This window comes from Marmota marmota, unplaced genomic scaffold (assembly GCF_001458135.2).
Source record: "Marmota marmota marmota unplaced genomic scaffold, marMar, whole genome shotgun sequence".
Classification (NCBI taxonomy): domain Eukaryota; kingdom Metazoa; phylum Chordata; class Mammalia; order Rodentia; family Sciuridae; genus Marmota; species Marmota marmota.
Window position 1 is genome coordinate 12531712 of NW_026000000.1, and position 24360 is coordinate 12556071.

Genomic DNA, 24360 nt, shown 5'->3' on the forward strand with positions numbered 1-24360 from the left:
GGGAGAACAGAAGTTCAGTGGATTACATAAAGGGTTATGAAGGTTAGGGAGGAAGGATGGGAAAAGACAAGACAGTAGAATGAATTGGACATAACTTTCCTATTTTCATATATGATGCATGACCAGTGTAACACCACATTATGTACAACCACAAAAATGGGAAGTTATACTCCACATATAATATGTCAAAGTACATTCTATTGTCATGTATAACTAAAAAGAAAAAATAAAAAATTTAAAAAACCTGTATGATTTCTTTAAAATACTATCCTGAAGATAAGAAATATTATTTTACACTTGTTATGATTTTCTCTTCTATATAACACCACATCATTAAAAGAAAAAAGAGGATTAAAAAGTCAAGCTTCAAATTGAGGAAAAATTCTTTCAAAAAATATAGTCGATAAAGGAATCATATTCAGAATATATAACCAACACTTAAAAACTCAACAAGTAATAAACAACATAAGTTTTAAAATGACATTTATTTGAAAAGACAGTTCACCATAAAAAGATACACAAATGGAAAAAAAAGCCCATGGAAAGATATTCAACATTATTGATCATGAGTATAATGTACAATAAAACAATAATGTATGGATAATAGACACCCATTAGAATGGCTAAAATTAACAAAACAAAACTGACAATACTGTGTGTTTGTGAAGATAGGGAAAACTGAAACTCTCATATACTGTTGTTGAGAATGCAATGGTACAAATACTTTGAGAAAAATTTGGCAGTTTCTTAGTAAGAAAATATAAAGGGGCATTAGGAGATGTTCATGGGTGATTAATTTAACTCTCTTGATTACATGAGTTATTGTATATGTTTAATACATATGTCATAATGCATCAAATTCTACACTTCACATATGTGCAGTTTATCATATATTAATAACACTTCACTCAAGCCATTAAAACCCAAAAGTTCTATTGCAAAAACAAACATCTAAAATAGTGGTTATGACACATAAAGAAACAGAATAAAGCTGGAGGACTGAGATCTTTATCTTTATAACAATGAGAAGTGATGAGTGGGTTTTAAGGAAGGAGTTAAAATGATAAGATCTGAATTTTTAAAAATAGGTAAATATAGTTTCAAAGCAGACCGTGGTTTCAGGAGGTGGGGTGAGCAAACAGTTGCTAAGATTATTGCAGCAGTACAGATACAAACAAAAGTTTTTTGACCTGTCTATGCTCAAGACACAGAACCAAAACAAAGTTAACAAAAAAGACTGCAGTACTATTCATGCTAAGAAAAGTACAGTGGGAATTACTGTAGCTCTTTGACTCACAGTGTGTATAAAAGTTCTCATTTTTAAAAAAATATATTTTCAGTTGTAGGTGGACACAATAGCTTTATTTTATTTATTTATATGTGGTGCTGAGGATCAAACCCAGGGTCTCACATGTGCTAGGTGAGCACTCTATTACTGAGCCACAACCCCAGCCCCTCATTCTATTTTAATATAAAGCATATTTCTGATATGAACAGCACTGTAACACATCAATGTTTATGGTGCAATGCTAAGCAACGTGTGTATATATTAATATAATATACAAAAAGGCCCTATATTTATGCAATGATCCTACCTTTATACTCCATTCTAAGTTGTTCAATTAGCAGCAACATATTCTCATAACTAGGGTAAAGCAATTCATAATCCTCTGAGGCTGTTTCAGACGATTGAGTTAAGTCATCAAGGTCATCCATAGCATTTATTTTTTGGGGGGCCTATAAAATAAATATTAGTATTTCAAAATGTCCCCTCTGAATATTTAGACCATATACTAAATTTACAGAAGTGACAATTACTCCTAAGTTTTTCTTTTATTTTTTGGTACTGGGGACTGAACCACCCAGTGGTGCTTTACCACTGAACTACATACTCAGACCTTTTACTTTTTTATTTTGAGCTTAGGGTTTAAGTTGCCTAGGCTCGCCTTGAAGCTGGGTCCTTTTGCCTTGTCCTCCTGAATCACTGGGATTACAGGAGTGTGCCACCCTGCATAACTATCCATGTTATAATATGAGCAGAAGCACAGGTGCTTCTTACAAGAACTGACTTTTGTCAAAAGGATACCTTTATCAATAGCCACTATTTCTTAATCACTTTTTCAAAGGAAATATGTATATATAACAAAAGATTCTCTATTCCTTCACTTTACTTTTTATAATGTATCTGTAAATTTATATTTTTATAATGATTAGCTTTTACAATACCTTTTCCTTTTCAATAGATGCTTTCTTTATGGGCCTAAAATAAAAGCATAAAATCTTTATAGGCAAATATTAAATATGTAAAATACAAAGACTATCTGAACTGTTATCATTTTATAACATATTTGCATTTTAATTTTATTTTTTCCATTCACAAAACTAACAGGTTATTTAAAATGTAATAATTTTCTATAAGGGGATTCAACTATAAACAAAGAGTAACAGAAAGGGACAACAAATGATACTATAATAATATCATAACAAAGAATTAAATTTAGGTCAAACTTTGATCAAAGCAAAAGGAAAAAACATAGTTACTTTATAGAAAGAAATACAGAAGGTTTTTTTGTTACTGTCATTTTTAATAAAAGCGAACTTTTATGGGCACTAAGACATATTTAGAAAATATCGCTAAGTCCTTATGTAAGAAATCCTTTTAAAATCATGATAGAAGTTAATTTTTTCAGGACCTACTATGGAATTGGTATGCATTATTTTAAGCACTATAAATGTGTTTTAAGCTCATTTTAATGCTCATAATAATTCTGAGAGGTAGGTACACATTAGGTATCTTATAAAGGAAGAAACTAGGCAAAGAAAGGTCAAGAAACTTGCCTGAGACCATATAGCTAATCAATGGCAAACCCAGAATTAAAACCCAGGAATTCTGGCTCTATAACATGTGTTTCACATGTGTTTTGAAACAAACATTTATCTTCAAGTGCTTTTACGTGATACAATAGCAGATTAATCTGCATAATCATTTCACTTCTGGCTATAATTATAAACAGTAATTTCTTTCTTTTTCCTTTTTCTTTTGGTACCAGGGATTGAATCTAGAGGCACCAATCTCTAGGACACATCCCTACCTCATTTTCATTTTTGCTTTTTTTTGTTTTTTGAGACAGGGTCTTGATAAGTTTAGTGTCTTGCCAACTGCTGAGGGTGGCTTTGAACTTGCAATCCTCCTGCCTCAGCTTCCCGAGCCACTGGGATGACAGGTATGCACCACCGCACCTGGCTAATAATAATGATTTCTGAATCTTGCAAATATCTTTTTCAAAATAGAAATATTTTAAACCTAGGCAATTTTGAAAATCTACATTCAATAAACCAATGACTGATTTTTTCCTAAGGAAATTAATGATTCATCATTCATCTTTCAACATAAACTTATCAAACATGTCAGTGACACTGCTGGTATATGGAAACAGACTTTTTATACTTTAAAACTTTATATTTCAAAAGTAATAATCCATGCTAGGTTGTTAGTATTTTACTTTCCTATGTACATAAGCTAAATCCTCCCCATTTCCCCAGAATTTAAACAATTATTAAACTGACACACCTGATATTTTAGACTAACATACAAAATAATAGCTATTTATGATGACAACTATCCAAAGCACAAGGTATGATTACCTTCTATTTAGTGCAACTTAAATGTTTGTATATTTTTTTTATTACATAATTTAAAAAAATCTATGTGTGGCAATTAACTTTTGGGTCATTATTTCCATGCTCCATTATATTAGGAATACCACTTCTGAACCAATTCATGATGAACAACAATCTCTTATCATAAAAAAAATACACACACACATGAATAGAAGTTCTAAGAACAATTAATTTACTATAAATGCTCAAAAATAATATGTGAAGCTTTCTAATACTTCAACATGCAAACATAATTGAATAAATATGTCCTTTTCTGCTGAATCATTTCCAACAGCATGCAAGCATCCACTAAAAACTTCTATTTTAAACAAAAAGAACTCTCTTTAATTCCATATTCTTCTTAGTTATTACTGACTTTTCTATTGTCTTTCCAATTAAGAATTCTTTAAGTTATTGTCCATACTTATCTATTGCAGTCAGGTTTCCATAGTGACCATTTATTGAAATTGCTCCTTGTCAGTCACTTGTCCTTATTTTAATCAACTTGTTAGCAGTGTGATATCACTGAGCATTCTCTTTCTGCAGACCATGCTATACTGTTTTATTTCCAGAAAAGTAATCACTGTTAACATTCTTTCACAAGGAAATAAATTTATAGATTTTACCTTTCTTCATCCTGATCTATTTCACTTAAGTGGCAACCATCCTTTACTTGTATTAGACCACCAGTTAATGAATCAGCCATCTCAAATGCTGGTGTAGTCACAGATTCTTTGGAGGTATATTTTTCATTTTCATTTTTCTTTACTTCTTTTGTATGTAAGGCAGGATCACTAATTTAAAAATCCATTAAAAAGCCTGTGTTTAGTAATAATTCTACTGATAAACAATAAAAAATTCCAAATCTTCCTCATTTAAATTCATTTATTAATTCAGAAAGTTATGAAGCACCAGTGAATAAAATAAAATGTATATTCCCTGCTTCAAACAACAAATAAATATACAATTATAATACAAAGTGTTACATAATAGTGGACATATGAAAAGTTATTTCTACATACAAGGAAGTTGAATAATATCTTGAAAGCCAAGTGAAGAAAGTGTTTTAGAGGAGTTTTTCATTGGGTCAAATATTGCTGACAGGTTAAGTAAAATAAGGTGGAAGAAATGATGTCAAGAGTTATTAAAGTGAAAATCAGTGGTGACCTTGGGGAAAATAATTGTGGAGGAGTGGCAGGAATAAAACTTACTGAATTCAAGAAGGAATGGAGGGCTGAGGTTGTAGCTTAGTGGTAAAGCATTTGACTAGCACAAGACCATAGGTTCCATCTTTAACAACACACATACACAAGCACACACTAAAAAAACTGTTTATAGAAATGCAATAAGCTAGATTTGCTAACCCTTGTGCTAAAACCCAAGTGTTAATGCAGTAAATCTTTAAATATACCATGTATGCATGTAATTATCTTTTTTATTTTATTTTAATTTAGTTCATTTGTTTATTTATTGGTACTGGGAACTTAACCCAGGGGTGCCTTACCACTTGGCTACCTCCTCAGTATTTTTACTTTTTATTTTGAGGCAGATACTTAGGGCTTCACTAAGTTGCTGAGGCTGTTCTCAAATTTGAAATCTTCATGCTAGCATCCTGACTGGCTGGAATTACAGGCATATTCACCTAAGTCCAACTCATTATCCTTTCTAAAGATGATATATTTCAATATGTACCACACCATATATTTCAAGTAAATTTATATACAATTTATAAAAATTCAGTTTATAAAATGATTTTTTGAATTTTCCTGCTTATATTCTTGTTATAGAATTCAATAATTCTGGGAACAAATCTTTACTCCTCACACTTCAGATAGAGCCCTAATATCCAGAGTATACAAAGAACTCAAAAAATTAGACAATAAGAGAACAAACAACCCAATCAACAAATGGGCCAAGGACCTGAACAGACACTTCTCAGAGGAGGACATACAGTCAATCAACAAGTACATGAAAAAATGCTCAACATCTCTAGCTGTCAGAGAAATGCAAATCAAAACCACACTAAGATACCATCTCACTCCAGTAAGACTGGCAGCCATTATGAAGTCAAACAACAACAAGTGCTGGCGAGGATGTGGGGAAAAGGGTACACTTGTACATTGCTGGTGGGACTGCAGATTGGTGCAGCCAATTTGGAAAGCAGTATGGAGATTTCTTGGAAAGCTGGGAATGGAGCCACCATTTGACCCAGCTATTCCCCTTCTTGGTCTATTCCCTAAAGACCTAAAAAGAGCATGCTACAGGGACACTGCTACATCGATGTTCATAGCAGCACAGTTCACAATAGCAAGACTGTGGAACCAACCTAGATGCCCTTAAATAGACGAATGGATAAAAAAAAATGTGGCATTTATACACAATGGAGTATTACTCTGCATTAAAAAATGACAAAATCATAGAATTTACAGGGAAATGGATGGCATTAGAGCAGATCATGCTAAGTGAAGCTAGCCAATCCCTAAAAAACAAATGCCAAATGTCTTCTTTGATATAAGGAGAGTAACTAAGAACAGAGTAGGGACGAAGAGCAGGAGAAGAAGATTAACATTTAACAGGGATGAGAGGTGGGAGGGAAAGGGAGAGAGAAGGGAAATTGCATGGTAATGGAAGGAGACCCTCAGGGTTATACAGTGGAGGGGGTAGAGAGAGAGGAGGGGAGGGGAGGGGAGAGGTGGGGAGGGGGGAGGGTGGAGGATGGGAAAGGCAGCTGAGCACAACAGACACTAGTATGGCAATATGTAAATCAATGGATGTGTAACTGATGTGATTCTGCAATCTGTGTATGGGGTGAAGGTGGGAGTTCATAACCCACTTGAATCAAAGTGTGGAATATGATATGTCAAGAAATTTGTAATGTTTTGAACAACCCACAATAAAAAATTAAAAAAAAAAATGAAACACTATTTTCTATATTTGAATAGTATAAAATACCTAGAATTAGAAAATTTCTTATGAAGCAAGAAATACTGTCCATAAAACTTTGGTCTATTGATAAAAATGAGCAAAGTGATTATCAGATATAACTAAGACATTTTCAGGGATATTTTAGCTTAGTTTAAGAATTTATTATTTAATTCCTTGGTCTAATAGTTTTTTAGTACCATATATATGTAACTTAAAACACTTTAATGTGTTAAAATATACTATTAATCATTATATAAGGATTGAAAAATTTAGGTCATTCCCAATGCCACCTAGCTGTGAAACCCTTGAAAAAAGAGTCCATACTTACTGACTTAGATGTTTTGTAGTCATTCTTTTTTTTTTTGCTAAGCTACACCCCAGCCCCTGTCAATAAAGTTTTATTGGAATTTAATCTCACTTACTCATTTAATGTCTATGATAGATTCTGGATTACAACAGAGAACTTCGGGTCCACAAGACTAAAATATTTACCATCTGGTTCTTTATGGAAAATAAGTACGCCAATTCCTGATTTAGTATAGCAAAAATTCTTTGATGAAATTTTTAATAGGTTTTATCTAATATACTGAAGTACTGATGGAACAAGGATGCCCTTAGCAATTTTCAGATTAATTTGAGAGTCAAATATTTAAGCACTAGACATTGTGAACAAAACCCCAAAATCTAATGATTATTTTTTTGGTAATAAGGTAGAATGTGAATATAGCATGTAGCTTCCTTCTGCAATTTAACAGATTATACAAGTGTTAGAACAAAATTTGACTAGAATTTGTCATCAAATTGCTTTAAATACATTTTAATTGTGCACACTATAGATATAACCTCATTTTTAACCATTTTATACTCAAAATATTTTTCCATAAAATTATAAACTATTTCCTCATTGATGAGTACTTAACTATCTCAAACTTTGACGTGACAATGCTATAATAAATCTTTAACATTTACATACATGTATTTAACACATTTATATAAATATTCTTTATATGCTATGTTCTTTGTTTACATTATATATAATATGTATAATAGTAATGCAATACCTAGCATGTTTATCATAATGTATTTATATATGTGTGTGTGTATGTATGTATGTGTGTGTGTATGTATATATATATATACATATATATATATATGTATATATATATATATATATATAAATTATGTGTCTAACAAATGTGTGAAAGCATGTAATTACAGCTGGTTTTCCTGTCCCAGGGGGATCCAGTTAACAGAAATGAAGCTGTTAGGTTAAAATAATGATATATTTGAAAGTTTGATACATGATACTTAACTAAATTACCCTTCAAAAAGCATTTCAACGTTTCAAAAAGTATTTACCAATTTCCTTTAGAAATAGAGCATGATAGAATGCCTTTGTCCTCACATTACTCAACTCTAGTTATTATTTTTTAAGAAAATTTTTATTAGTTTAATTGGATGATAGTTATCTTATATTTATTTTCATTTTTCTGATATCCAGAATGAATATCCCTAACATAGCATAAAATTTGTCAACCACAAATATTAGCCCAAATTAGAATTCGTTTTACAGGACAGCAACTGCTATCTCCTGTTAAACAGTGTCATAGTCTTACCCTTCATGTTTTTTATTCTCCTCAATAGGAAATTTCTGGTTATCAGTTTTTTCATTCTTTCTTTGTTGAATTAGTCCATCATCATTATCTGTGGCAGCAAAACCATCAGATAGGGTTTCTGATACTTCCATTTCATTACCTTTGTGCTCCTTCCTTTTTTCTTCCACCTGTAATAAAAAGTTCTATAATAAGGGTGCCTGTTACTTTTCAATTAAAAAAAATTGTTTTCAATGATTTTATCAATTGACCCAAGTTTGTCATGATTTCAGTCAATAAAAAAATTTTGTGCTTACTTTGATTTTTATCATCACAGGTCATTGAAATTTTAAAAAATTCTGCTTCAATTCTATTTGAGAACAGAATTTTCCAAAAATTTCACAAAGGGTCATTCTTAATTTTATGTCTTGTATTTTTATCAACACTTTTTTATCTAACCTAGTTTGTATTCCTTGTATGATTGGCAGAAATAAAAAGGAAAACATACAAAATATGCCTGCCCTCTTCTGTGCTTACTACATGGATTTCACATTAAACAGCTGGATTTAGAAAATTTCATGTGAGGCTTCAACACCAGATGGAGTAAAGGGAAACTGCTGAGTTGCCACTACGGAATTCTGGAAAATGAGATCCTTCCAAATTTCATATTCCATAATCATAAAATTTTATAAATGAAGGTTTTAGCCTCATTATCTACTTTTAACAAAAGGTTTTTCTCCCTGCAAGGCGTCTAAGTGGTATTACACAGGATTTTATGGCACCTGAAGAAACGTTACAATTCCATAATGTCAGAAAAAATAAGTTACTGGATAAGATCATCAAATTAATCATATAGAAGTGACTTTGCCAAAGTAATTAAATGTCTTTGTGAGGGATGGAGAGCCTCATTTAATTTTTCTTTTAAACATATCTCCATATTTTTGTTCATCTCATATTTCCACCTTTCTACCCTGGAGTCAAAAACCAAATTTTTGGCTGAAGGTTTCTGCTACTTATGTGATTTCATTCATGCCAAAATTTAACAAACTTTATAAAACAACATATGTAAAGGGCTGATTAAATAAAAACATTTGAGAGTGGTGATAAAAATATAAGGACCTTTATATATTTTTAAAAAATATTTAAAGTGGTCATGTTGGAATTATAAACTGGAACAGTTTGAGTAAAATAAATATAACTGTGCACACGAAAACAAAACAAACATATAAGTTTGCTGGAAATATTTATTGCAACTCTCAATCTACAACCTTTCTCACTCATTTCTTTATTTATCATTATGTTTACATAGGGAAACAACAACTCAAACTTACTACATTTTTTGTAACTTCTATGCTCATCTTGGTTTAGAAAGTCTTATAGTATAGAGCTAAATTAGTTTCTTAGTTCATATGTTACTTGGAAAACTGAATGACTAAAGATAATTAAAGAATAAAGATTATGAGAATATTTTCCTGAACTCTTGTATTTTAGATGGGAGAAATAATTTATTCCTAAACATAATTTCATATTTATATAACTTCATTTTACAAATGAGCTTTTAATAAGCAGAAAAATCAGAATATAGCTCATAAAGAGAAAAACCAAGAGTACATGCTTTTGAAATAACTTTATCCTTAAGTAATCAAAGGGCATGGGCAAAGAAAAGTTAGAAAATAATTAAAATTTAATTGTTGAAGTTCTTAGTGTATATTCAGCTACTCCCAAATCACTGGACTGTAACTAAGAAGTGAAAAGTAATTCATGTTAAACATTTAGGAGAAAAACATGAATGAACAAACTTAACTTTGTCACTATTTGTTTGAACTAAACAATTTATTATGCTTTAAATTTATCAAAATGAATTGATGATTTTTAATATTACAAAGTCTTCATTACATAAAAAGATTTTACTTCATTATACTTTAAATAGGGAGGGCTTATTGTACATTTAAATCCTTTTACCAGTAACTGGAAAGCCAATATGAATAAATACCAAATAGAAAAAAAATCCTAAATTTTAACTGAAGTGATATATTATGATAGTTTTATGCAATTATATGGATTGCATTAAATCTCATTCTATCATATTCTAAAGTCCACTGAAGATAATGGATAAAAATATTTTTATAATATCTACTAACTTCCCACATTGAAATAAAATAAGTTAAAATGTTACTGTTTGTACTCTAAGACCAAAAGTTCCATTCTAGAAGAAATGATTCACTTAACAGGCAGTTGGGTTGATTTTATGACCCTGTTTTCTCTCTTATCACAAACACTGAAATAATAGAGATCAGAAGGCAAAATGAAATTTTTAAGTATGGTATTGGCATATATAAAACTACAAGTTTTGAGCCACTGAGAATAATCATCCCTTAACATGAATACAATTCAGTGGTCGTCACTGAATTGTTACATTGTTCATAACTTCAGCTCTCTCATTTAAAAACTCAAATTTGATCTTACCTTTTTTATCATGTAAAGGTGATTTTACAAATGGAAGCTCAAACAATCTTCAGAAAAATTTTGCCTAAATTCTATGAGTAAAGTTTAGTTATAAATTATTACAGATTATAAGAATATTTTGTTTATAACTAGTTGTAATGCTTTTAAAATTAAATATTAAGTTATGATCTACTGACTTTAAAAGGCTAGTCTGAAAAATAATTTTATTTGGCCTATGCTACCTTATTAAAGCAAAATAATATTAAACTAGAAATTTAAATTTTTACATACCTGCGACTGGTTATTTTCACTGCCATCAAGCCTTTTTTGCTCTTCTTCTGATGTTACTTCTAAGTTTGGTTCTGTTTACAAATGTTAACATCAACTACTTAGAAAAATGATAAAAAAGTAACAATCTTTATAAAAATAGAAAGTAATAAAAAGTTAAAATAAGTTTTTATTTCCCTACATACAAATTTAAATTATGCTTAATCTTTAAGTGAATATTTACTTCTTTTGGAAAAAACTGTAGTAATCTAAAACTTCAACAAATTGGAGACACTAGATTTTACCACATTCAAAGCATACAAACAACTCAAAAGATTCATCCACAGATTCATTCACTCAAAGTAAGTGAATAAACCCCCAGAATTAAAACTTTTAATCCTATAGTAGTACATAAATTTGCATAACATATTATTCTCTACCCAATAATAGTAACTTTTAAACAACCTGCTGAACATTTTCTTCATCATTATGGCTTCCAACAGTACTGTTACTTTTCATCTTTATCAGTAAACACTTTGTTCCTTATTTCTAAAATGTTTTCATTCACTGTTCTGACAAATTTCTTCTTTTATGACTCAGTGTGCTAGGTGAAGTCTTCCTTAATTGTGATTATTATTCCCTACATGAACAGCTATTAACTTTCCTAAGGGCTACTGTAATACTTTTATCAATTTTTTATTGTATATTTACTACTTGTATTGTAAATTATTTCTTTCCATATCTATCCCTTTTGCTCCTAGGCTGTAAAAATAAAACAAACAAACAAACAAACAAAAAACATGTTGTGTCTGAGTAGGCAATCTTTAAATTTTTCCTACTTAGCCTAAAAGTTCTAAATATGCTGGGCCCCACACTTAAGTTTATGCTAAATACTAGGCTAAACAAAGTTATTCCTTCTCCTAATTCTTTTTGTTATTTATATGTAAGGGAAAGAATACATTATTTATATGTTATGTTAGGGGAAGAATCCACATGCCTTGTTAAAAGGTATTCTGTTTGGTTGTAGGTAAGAAGAATAAAACACAAGGTAAAAACTATAGTATCGCCAGGCACAGTGGTGCCTGCCGGTAATCTCAGTAGCTCGGAAGGCTGAGGCAGGAGGATCTCAAGTTCAAAGCCAGCCTCAGCAATTTAGCAAGGCACTAAGCAACTTGGTGAGACCCTGTCTCAAAATAAAATACAAAATAGGGCTATCTGTGGCTCATTGATTGAATGCCTCTGAGTTCAATCCCTGGTACCAACAAACAAAACAAAACACTACAACAAAACTATCATACTAGTCTGGGTGTCCAGAAAATGTGGTATATATACACAATGGAGTTTCATTTAGCCAAAAAGAAAATAAAATTATGGCATTTGTAGAACAATGGATAGAACTAGAAATGATCATGTTAAGTGAAATAAGTTAAACTCAGATTAAGGGTCCTATGTTTTTTCTAGTATGCAGAAGCTGGAGAGAAAAAAAGGAAAACAATATTGGGAGTGGATCTCCTAAAAATAAAATTACTAGACGCCAAATTATAATGTTATATCGTTTGCATGTACAAATACGTAACAAGAAATTGCCTCAATATATACAAGTATGATATCAATAAAAAATGTAAAAAAGAAAAAAGCACATAAGGAAATTTTGCCACAAAAAGATTTTTGAAAAGTCAGAACTACAGTAATATGAAATCATGCACAGGTACTCTATGGTTGTATTCTCTATGTTTCTTTATTACTTTCTTTACTCTCTTTGTTTTCTGCCTTCTGTGATTCACATGAGGAGAATAATTCCTTAACAGAAACATGGCCCAAATATTCATCTTTTCTTTATTGGTTAAGGTTATCTTTCCAAATTCTATGGATGGTGACTGATTTTTAGTCACTGATTGTGATACAAAGGGATATTTATCAACAGGTTTCATATTACTAGATCTTTTTTCAGATTTTTATAACTTTTAATTTTTTTTATTTGTTCATATTAGTTATATATAACATTAGAATTTATTTTGATTTAATAATAAATGCATGGAGTACAGTTTGCTCCAATTAAGTATCTAGTACTTACCTTTATCTCCCCCGCACCCTGCTCTCTTTCCTAAACACTAGAGATCTATTTATTTACTTTTTTTTTTTTTTTAAATTAGTGTCTTGTGGATATATATAATGGTAAGATTCACTGTAAGATTCATATATGTACATTGGAAAGTTAGGTCAGATTCATTCCACTGTTTTTAATCTTACCCTGTCTCTTCTCCCTCCCCCTCAATCTACTACTACTCCCTGAGCTTTCTTTTATTTTGATGGCATTCATCCCTCCATTTCGTTCCTCTCACTCTCCCCACACAAAGTTTAGAATAGCTTCTGTATATCAGAGAAAACATTAGACCCTTGACTTTCTGAGTCTGACGTATTTTACTTAGCAGTATAGTCTCTCAGTTCTATTTACCAGCAAATGATATAATTTTGTTCTTTTTCATGACTGAGTAAAACTCTGTTGTGTATATATACCACATTTTTTTTAATCCATTCATCTGTTGAAGGGCACCTAGGTTGGTTCCATATCTATTGTGAATGATGCTATGAACATTGATGTAGCTACATTCTTATACTATGCTGCTTTTAGATCTTTTGGATATATACCAAGGAGTGGGACAGCTGGGTCATATGGTGGCTCCCTTCCTAGTTTTTTGAAGACTCTCCATACTGGGGAGTGGTTGCACTAATTTTCCACCAATAATGTATGAGTGCACGTTTTTCCCCCATATCTTCCCCAAAACTTATTATTATTTGTATTCTTGATAACTGTCATTCTGATTGAAGAGATGAAATCTCAATGTGGTTTTGATTTGCATTAAATTGCTAGATCTTTGACAAGTCTTATTACTGAGGATCAAACGAATAGAACTCTGATCTGAAAATTTTAAAAATAAGGTTTTAATATATTAGAACATAAATGATGATAATAGAAGTGAAACCAACTTATGCAAATTTTTTCTTCAGAGAAAGTCCCATGTCTACCTGTACCCCACATACATCTATTCCTTCATGGCTTATTGTATTTTATATATCCTGTACTTGCCATTCATTTAGATAAGTTTAATTACTTATTTATCATCTCCCTATTTTACTACATTTTTATTTATTGGTATTACAGTATTTTGTGTTTCACTCAGTCACCACTATCATATTTTGTTTTCCAAGAAAGCATTATTTTTCATTAAGATTCTTCAGAAATATGAATTTTGTATTAAAATTTAGGTCTAATTATTCTAAATTTAAATATGCATGATAGTATTTGCATTATAAAAACATGGGCTTTAATGAATATACCATTTTATATAGAAAATATACTTTAACTACAATGAGATAGCCTTTCTTTAATGCCTCACAATTCACTTTTAAGTCTTGGATAAACACCATAAATTTTTACAAAAAATGATAGCTTTAAGTGATGTAATTGTTCCCATTTTTCAATGGGAAAGGGTAATAAGTCTAGGTACACAATAATTCATTCAAAAAATCCAATGAATATAGAGTGACATGAAATAGGGATGCATAGATAATTAAAATTTCTTTTTTTTTAAATAGACAAAATTGTCAGATTTAAACTTTTTAAGAATGAAAGAAAAAGAAATACAGAAGTGAAACTTTAAAAGCCATTTCATCAGGCTCCCTTATCATTTGATATCCATGAACATTATACATAGTTTAAAACTTTGGTACTAATCGTGATCTGAGAATCCCTGGAATTCAGCATCTGTTCCAGGGGTCCAAGAAGTCTAATTAATACTAAATGTTATTTGCCATTTTCACATAAATGTATAGTGTATATTCAGAGACATGTATATTCAGACATATGATGTGTCATAAAAACATAGTTCTAATGGCTAATGAGTCAAATGTAATGGCTATTGGAAAGTATGACAGTGCATGCTTATTTTTTAAATCTTTCAGATATAGTTTCTAATATAGTAAATTTTGATAGATACAATCCACTTAAATAAAAGCTCTTTAGAGTGTAAAAATTGTTAATACTACAAAAGGATCCTAAGACCCAAAGTTTCAAAATTAGTTTTGAACTGTGTGTACCAAATAGTTATTAAAATGTGATTACTTTACCCATTGTTAATAATCAAACATACAAAAACCCCAAAACATACCCAAACATGCTTGCACACAAACACAGTCTGTTAATCAGATCATCTGATTGGCTTAAGATCACCAGTATTAATAATACTAAGAAAAAATAAAGTTAAATCACAACTGACGTGTTAGTAAGTAAAGCTTTACTCTAGGAAAACATCAGAATCCAATACATTTCTGTTTTTTTTTTTTTTTTCCCCCCTAGAAGAGGCAGGATCTTGCTATATTGACTGAAGTAAAAAACTCTTTTCAGAGACACACTGAGGAGCTGGAATTACAGCCATGAGTACTGTGCCCAGCTCTCAATAAGCATTTTTTAAACTTTGCAAAAATCTTATAATCTCATTTAACCTCTGTGAATTCTAACAAGTATAGGGATTCCAAATTGGGAACTTTAGGGTACAGCAATGTAAAAATAGAAACATCTGAATTAAAGCTTATACTAAATTTTTCATGCTTTTTTTCAAACATGAACCAATAATTACATTTGTATTATTAAATCTTTCCATCAAACAGAAAAAAATTTGGGAATAAGAAGACTCAACACTTCAAATAGTTTAATGTAGTTCTTTCCAGAGTAACTTGTATTACAAAGTTTACCTGATTTGAATGTTTGTACATCCTTCATTCCTATTGCTTTGCTCAGAAGAGAATCTTTCATTTCACTGGTAGTCTGGATGAATTTTGAAACAAGATATTTAATAAATAATGTTTACTGCATACAGCATGTAGTTAATAATTTCAAGATAAAAAAATAAAAGATATTTACCTTTAATTGAGGATATTTCTCAGGAGATTCTAAATAGCAAACAGGACATATAATCAATTATATGTAAATATGACAAAACCAACCACACATTTTTATGCAGGGTTAGTATGGAGCTGAATCCCCATGCTTAGGTTTGGAAATAAGTTTTTTTTCCCCAGTGTTTGGATAGCAATATGAAAAATGTATTGAAGAAAAAATAAGAATATAGGTTTAACAAAACATGCAGTTAAGGTTTCAAAAGTGAGATTATATTTCTAATGACCATAACTAAAGTAGAAGTCTGCTCATGAACCAATGTGAACATGCTGCCTGAGGGATAGAAAAATGATCTCTAATCAGAGGAGCAAAACATGACACTGACAGGATGTCAAAGCTGATGGCAGAATGTAACAGCATAGGCCTTTAATGTAACACATTAGAATCATTTGTACCATTATACTACAAGTATTTATCAAGTCCCTCAATTTGTTCTGTATTTAGGAAGTACAAAGTTGTAATAACAGTTCAGTAATGCATAAATTTATTTCTCAACAAAGAAAGTTTTCTGAAATTATCAGCTTGGATATATACTTGTAGAATAATAGTTAATAAAAATATTCATTTTTTTCCATACCCATGTTGGCTACTGGTATGCCTACATTTCTTGTTTTCTCTAGTTTAGCCATCTTAAAGTTTCTTGATCCACTCATGCAAGATGGTATATAAATCATATCTAAGAAATAAGGTATAACAAGTTTTAATATTGAAATATGATTATCAAAAAAGAAAAACTAAATTGTCACAGAATTATTTGATATTAATAACCTTTTATATTTCAAAATCAGTGCTATATTTACTAAGAAAAAAATTTTGGTATTCAAGGAATTAATTCTATTGTCTCTTGTGTCCAGAATTAATCTGGTTTGGTGTATCATGCTGATCTTTAAAGGAATTTATGAAACAACTATTTTATCCCAAAAATGGCTTTAAGAAAGGCAATGCTTCTATACTCAATTAATTTCATTTGAGTAAATAATATTAATGCAACATACATCTTTAATGCCAGATAGTTAAAGAATGGAGAAGTAAGCAGCTGTAGTTTACCGAATTCTCAAATTCCCTACTGTTTCCAATAATCTCTGAGACAACAATAATCTAATTTGTGGTTTGAGTGAAAATACACTGAAGTCACCAGAATTGAGTTTTCTCTAGTTTCTGCATTACCTCCAAAATGTTTGTTTCCTTTCTTATTTCCTCTAAACAGTTCCTCTTCTTTTCAAAAATACCTCTAAATTCTGGTCTAGATTTTCTCCATTATATATATATTTTTAATGAGTTATTCCCACCACTACTTTTCTTTTTATTTTGCAGTAGTATCTTAGAATTATATCTATTTCATCTTCCCTTTGATCCTTTCCCTCTGGGTAGAAAACATGCTGAGAAATAAAAACAAAATCTATACTTTCCCTTGACCCTGTAATGTCTTATATTATTATGAAATGGCTAGTCCTAGATTTCTCTAAAGTGAAGTCTATGTCCTTGCTGTTCAGAGTATTGTCTGAGGACCAGCAGCACTGGCATCACCTTAGACCTTATTAGAAACAAAAAATTACAGACCTGCTGAATCAGGAGTCATACTTTTAAAATGGTCCACAAAAAGTGATTCATGAAAGCTTGAGAAATTATGGTCTGAATTAATTCCCAATTCCTTTACCTTAATTTATCATTTTAGATTCCAGCCTCAAGTTCATCCCTATCATGTCCTCTAAAGTCATAAATTTTCTAAAGGTTTTATCAGACTATGGCTTTTCTGATCTCTCCAGAGCTAATCCTGCTCTTTTCTTCTTTACAATTCTCTTCATTTAAAAAAAAAATTTATTGTTTTTTTTGTACATGACAGTAAATAATATACATCCATGGATGAATATATATATATATATATATATATATATATATATATATATATATATATATATATTTTTGGTAAAATGTGCTAATGNATTCATTTATGGTAAATAAAACATAGCTCTGTATGATGAGTACTTCAATCCTTAATGCCTTCCCAACAGTGAGGAAAATGGTGAGAGGAAAAATTTTGCTTTATTTCTCAGTCAAACTTTGGAACTGGAAGCTTACTTTATATTCATCACACATTTTGAATACTCTGCTCTTCATTTTTCCAAATTACTTTATTTTCCCACTCTTCACTATGTACACCTGCTTCTTTTCCCTTCATTTACTTCCCATACTCTCTGCCTTTCTTAATTCTTTCCCTAATCTCTTTTCCATTTCCTTATTACTAACTTTCCTTATGTCCTAAAGTATCTTGAAAAGGAACTAATAATTCAGCTCCTTTGACACTCTAAATTTAACCTGCTGCTGAAACTTGATAAGACATCTATTTACTACCATTGCACTTTTTTTCCACTTACTATGCATTTAATGAGTAAATTTCTTTGGCTATTAGAACATGTCAGTACTCATGTTTCAAATAAACACTTTGCCAAATGACTTTTTAATAAAACACAGCTCTTACCTTCGACTTGTCCATTGATATTGTTTCCTCTTTCATGCACAGCCCCAGATAAATGACTAACACCCTTTTGTGGAAGCCTCTCAGAGATACTCTAGTGAAATTAATATTAAGAATGAGTTGCATAAAGATTTCCTAATCATTTTATAAGATTTCCTATTATAAAAGCAATTACATTTTAATATGAGAGACATATACATGAAAAACCAAACATTTCAATAAAGAACTTCATATACTTTGTTTAGATCAATACTATCTCTTATCCTCATATGGATAATGAGTAGATAAACTAAGCTTGGAAGGCCAGAGGAACATACCAATAGATAAAATACTAACAAATGCGCATACTTCAAAAAGAAACTAACTCCAGAACACCTAACTCTACTTTGCATTACTTACCAAATGTAAGAGAACATTTAAAAAATACATATTTAAAAAAAATTCTTATAAGTACACTTGCAATGATACAGCATGAAACACTGCAAACACTTCTAAGGACAAGAAATAATTTAGTGATACTTGGTATGATAAGAAACTTCAGAGTGTGGCATGTTGAATCTAAACAAAGCATTGTAGAAGCTGCTTCATTAATGTAAACATGGATTTAGAAAATCTAAATATTTTTTGTAAGGTTTGGTGATGCATGTCTGTAATTCCAACTATTAGGGAGGCTGAGGCAGGACGATCACAAGCTGGTGGTCAGCCTGGGCAACTCAATGAAATCCTGCTTCACTAGGAAAAATAAGAAGGGCTGGGGAATGTAGTTAAGCAAAAGAGTATTTTCATAGCATGTATGAGCCCTAGGGTTCAAATCTCTGTTACCATAAACAAAAAACAAAACAAAAAACTAACAATAAGACATAATAAAAAGAAAAAAAATCAAATATTTTTTGGTAAATTTTTACTTATAGGAAAAAATGGTTGAATAAAATTGACAGAGTAGGAAAAAAACTTATCTTTATGCTATGTTTAATAGTACACAAATACTAGATACAGTATTTAATCCTTTCTCAATTTAACAATGAATTTTAAAAAGAGTATAGCAAGTCTTAATAAAAAGGGATGTATAAGAACATTTACTAAGTGTCTAAAATGTGCCTGGCACTTATTTGTACATTTTCTTTTCTATGTATTACAATAATAATAATGATTATGACAACGATTATCTTACTCCCTGCTTTCCCTGACTGAAAGTAAATGATGGACAGATGTGATTCACTGTTCTTTCAGCAATATTCCCCTCCTAGACATTCACATGGTTGGCTCCTTGCCATCCTTTATAAGCTTTAGAGCAATCTATACTTCAGAGAGATCTTAGTACAAAATTTCATTCCCATATCCATTCCACCTACAAACTCCCTCAGTATTTTTTAAATAAGCATTCTCTATTTACTTTATATGAAATACATGATTTACAAGTATTTATTGTTTATGTTTTTTTGTTCTATCACTATAGCATAAGCCCTTATCTGGTGTATTCTGTATAGAACTGCCTTCCACATAGTAGACAGTTAATAGCAGAAAATTATTCAAGGTCAAAACATTTACAATCTCATCAGAAGGTCTCAAGCACCAAATCACTATATTCCTATATAACATATCCAGTAACAGTTTATTGAAACTTACCATTTTAAAATTAGAAACATATACACCCCCTTCAACTTTTCCACTATTTTCTTGACACTTACTATTTTATTATCCTCATGTTTAAAAACAAGTCTCTATATTTAATAAGTCACTGAACACCACTGTGATCATTCTAACAAATAATCATTTTGTCTAATAAATATGAACACATTTCTTAGTTTACAAAGTATTTTCACATTTCTTAACCATATTTGTTCATTGAATATATCTAAGAGACATGGTACCATTTTTATGGTACTGTAAGGCTACTGACATCGTAATAGTTTAAATAAATTTTCCAAGATTTCAGAACTACTAAATGACAGAACCAGAATATTAACATTTTTTTTTAACTTCAGCTACTATGCTGGTACCATTATTAAGCAGCTGCTTATACACAAGAAATCAGGTCTTTCCCATCTCTTTCTGCAGTGGTCACTTTAAAATAGTTTATCACTGTTTATACTTATGCTATGGCAAGCATGGCTGACATAAAGGTATTCAATAAATTTTATTTAAAAAATGGTTTGTATTTAACTAAAACATTAGAAAATCAAACTAACTATAGTCCTACACGTATAATTCTTCATGCTTTTCCTCCTCAGAGGCTGAAACATTCCTTGTAGATCTATTCTTGACAATCCATATATAATAATACTTTCACGTTCCACTTATCTAAGCTACAAAAAATTATAGTCCAAATTTTCTTTCTGAATCACATTAGAACCTTAACATATCCATATATAATACAGAGTCACATAGGTCATAGGTTGACTTGAAATAATTCATCAGTATTTAGATAAAGTTAATTTCAGAACCCAAGCTGATCCCCTGTGATTTCTAAGCTTTAGTTTTTGACACTACACTACATTGGCTTCATTAAATAAATCCTACAAGTTATCAGAATTTTAAAGTGCAGTGGTAATGTACTTATTAGAACTAATTACTTTATTAATTATAGGTTAAAATGTGAGGAAATTATTCCTTTTAGGCATATGCAGATGTGAGAAAGTAAAGTCAAAGCCCCCTCCCACCTTTTTTAAGAAATGTGATAATGTTTATTTTCAATACATGGGTTAAACAATAAATTGGAATGAACTGATGAGAAGATTAGTGATATGGAAGACTAAGCAGAATAGGTGTAACCAAATATAATACAGAAAGAAAAAGTCAAAGAAAATACAATTATTGTTACATATTTGATAACTCAGAAGGAATAAAACACATAAAGTTTGATCATTAAAAAATGAGGGATGAATAATCATCAAAAAAGTAATGATTTATAAGTTTCTAAAATTGAAAACTAAACATGATACTTCTTATTCAGAAGTATAGTAGGCATTAAAGAGTTGAATAAGTAAAAATAAGAAAACAAAAGTAGTCAAACTAACAACAAGAGAAGGAAAAGGCTTAAAATCAGTAAGAAAGAAAACAGATAACCTACAAAGATGACAGCAGAATTCCCACATTATTAAGGATACACTATAATTTAGAGAAAAAAAATACTAGGATTTCAGACAAATATAATATTCAAGCTAGAACTGAATAATTAGCTAAATCATTTTTAGTAAAACACTTGTAAAATATTTTCAAAAGTAAAAACCAAGAACTTTAATTTCCACAGAAGATTTTAAAGATTATACTTCAAAAAGAAAAAAAGTTATTCAATATGAAATCTGAGAGTCAAAATACAAAGTAAAAAAAATTCTTAAAAAACCCATGGGAATATCAAAATATGGTGAACACTGATTTTAAAAAAATCCATAAAACTTTGGTAACACAGGTTTAACCACATTTAGATATATTAAAGTATGATTCCAAATATTTAAAGTAAATCAAATGGTAACTCCTGTGCTATCTGAGTAATCTGACTGATGACAGTATAATTTATTAAGACAACTATTTTAATCACTAATTTAAAAAGATGGCACTTCTGTCATATAATTTGTAAAGTACTGATTATCCTTTTAACAGAGTGGATGAGCCATCAAAGGATTGACAGTGGAATAAACATAAAGCATCCTATTTAATGTTTTAACATCACTCAATGCTTATTTCAAAAATAATAACAACAGACAATACCTCAGAATCCCATGGTGATTCTTCCTCTTCCTCTTCTCCTAATCCTAATGCAGACATCAGATCTATAAAATGTATAACAGATACAGTAATAATACTTATTACTGAGAAATTGAAATATATGTACAAGTCTATCTCCATTCATAATATTTCAATAAAATAAAATGGAAGAGCAAAAAGGAATTTCAGAAGATTAATGCAGTTTCAAGAAGAAGTTGGTTGCAGGAGAATGACAGCAAAAATAAAATGTAAAAGAAATAGGTATCTTTTCTTGAATCTACACACTTTATTCTTTATAACGTTTTTTAAATCTAGAAAAATTTTCATAGATATTCACTAACTTACCACTTTTACTCTTTTTGTGTCCTGCATCAACATAAGTCAAATTCCCATTATTTGTTTGATCTTGCGAAGCACTTTTAGTACCATTTTCTTCTTTTCCAATTATTGGCGTTGTTGCCCCTTCCTGTTGAAAAAAGAGGAAAGAAAAATCAAGTTGAGAAAACATGTTAAACAACAAACATTTATTGTATCTATTAAATCCTAAGCACTATCATGGGATAAATTGAAAATAGAAAAGATTCCTTCTATTATCACGTAGAGACAGAGATATATAGAAATAATAAGAATAAAGTATAATTTATTAGTTCTACATTTGAAATGCATGCAGTTAAGCACAAAAAGAACAGAATAGTCAGTTCTACCTAGAAAGCTCTGGGAATGCTGCAAATACAGGGTCTCATTTCAAAAGAAATACAAACTACAACGTGAGAGTGTGAAAGTTATTCTAGACAGGACAGCAAAAGAATACGGCATGAAATCACACAACAAATGAAGAATAGTGAAGTAACGTGGTAAAACTGGAATACTAGGTTCTAGGAATGGGATTTAATAGATAAAACAGGAGGATCAGGGCCAAAGCACAAAAAATATGTGTCATGCTAGAATGTGAACTTTCCCCTTCATGTATGGGGATCTATTTAATAAGCAGATAAGTTTTAGCATTTAAAATGTCACTTGGGCAGCAAAGTATAGTTAAATGAACATTATGGCAGAAGGGAGAACAAGAGAAATATATTTCAAAATGACAAGTGAGAAGGTGAATCCCAGTAATATGATATAAAAAATGGTAAGCAGAATATACAGAACTAGTCTGGTGGTTTGGGAGAGAGATTGAGTTCAAACTTTCTTAGCTTTAGTGTTTCAGTGCTGTTTACAATGTGATAATTACTACAATGGGGAAATGGATGACAGATTAATATAGAGTGAGCAAAGGGTTACATTAATGTCTAAAGATGAGAACATATAAAATTTAAGGCACTCAGGGGACTTAAATGCCATAATTGAATAAATACATTCAAAGTAGAAATATATGACCTCAATGAGGAAATGCATATGGACCAAAGAAATAAAATTTTGTAAAATATACTAAACTGTTATAATTAAATAAAGCAAACCTACATAGAACTCTGAAATTTTACAAATGAACAAAAGAGGTTGAAAAATGGGGGACCACATTTTCAAATATATATATCAACACTTATTTCAATGATATAAAAACATTCTCTTATTGATATATGCAAATACTTGTTTCTGGGATGTACTAATATGCATTTTTTAATCTAATGAAAATATTTAATTCTAAGATACTAATTCAAGATGCTGCAAGAAGACTCCCTTTTAACGAAAAATCCTAAGTCTGGCATGGTGGCACATGCCTATAATTCCAGTGACTTGGAAGGCTGAGGCAGAAAAAAGAAAAGTTTGAGACCAGCCTCACCAACTAAGTGAGGCCCTAAGAAACCTAGTGAGATCCAGTTTCAAACTAAAAAAATTAAGGAGCATTCCTAGATGGCGGGCAAGAGGAAGGCAGCATTCTGTGTCACTCTTTGACCCAGTTCTCACCTAGTTGGAATATTGCATCTCGGAGAGTGTAAGAGGACCCCCATACAGCTGATTTCTGTAGAATTCACCAGCATTGTGACCCCCACACAGAGCTCAGAGCCTCAGCATTTGAGTAGGACTCTGGAATACTAGGTTCCTAAACCCAAAGCCCACAGTTCTAGCCCATGCACGGCTCTCAAGCTGCTTAGCAGAATCACCTATCAGCACATCTGCAGAACTCCAGATTGTGATCCGCTCCCATGCAAGTCACTCAGCTACTACCTACCCACAGCACAATGTCATCTCCTGGTTCCCCCCACTTACCCAGATACCCCGGTGATAGAAGCAGACTGCCTCTTCTTGAAACCTTTCTCGCCATTATTTGGTGGGGGCAGCTCTCAGATCATATCTCCATCTGGCCAGGTACCAGGTATCCAACTCCCCCCACC

General features: G+C 30.9%; 1 protein-coding gene across 14 annotated transcripts in view; it reads right to left on the minus strand.

The window, feature by feature from the left end:
* Window positions 1–24360, minus strand: part of LOC107153403 (ankyrin repeat domain-containing protein 26) — a 113011-nt gene that overhangs the window by 63753 nt on the left and 24898 nt on the right. For 13 of the 14 annotated variants that reach the window (XM_048807580.1, XM_048807581.1, XM_048807574.1 and 10 more), the window contains 11 exons: window positions 22373–22493; window positions 22031–22092; window positions 18326–18416; window positions 16424–16522; window positions 15811–15839; window positions 15642–15714; window positions 10914–10984; window positions 8202–8368; window positions 4287–4454; window positions 2227–2260; window positions 1596–1737 (listed from right to left, as the gene is read on the minus strand). In XM_048807580.1, the coding sequence (XP_048663537.1) occupies window positions 1596–1737; window positions 2227–2260; window positions 4287–4454; window positions 8202–8368; window positions 10914–10984; window positions 15642–15714; window positions 15811–15839; window positions 16424–16522; window positions 18326–18416; window positions 22031–22092; window positions 22373–22493 (1057 nt within the window). The remainder of the gene's footprint in view (window positions 1–1595; window positions 1738–2226; window positions 2261–4286; window positions 4455–8201; window positions 8369–10913; window positions 10985–15641; window positions 15715–15810; window positions 15840–16423; window positions 16523–18325; window positions 18417–22030; window positions 22093–22372; window positions 22494–24360) is intronic. The other variant, XM_048807578.1, reaches the window with a different exon arrangement.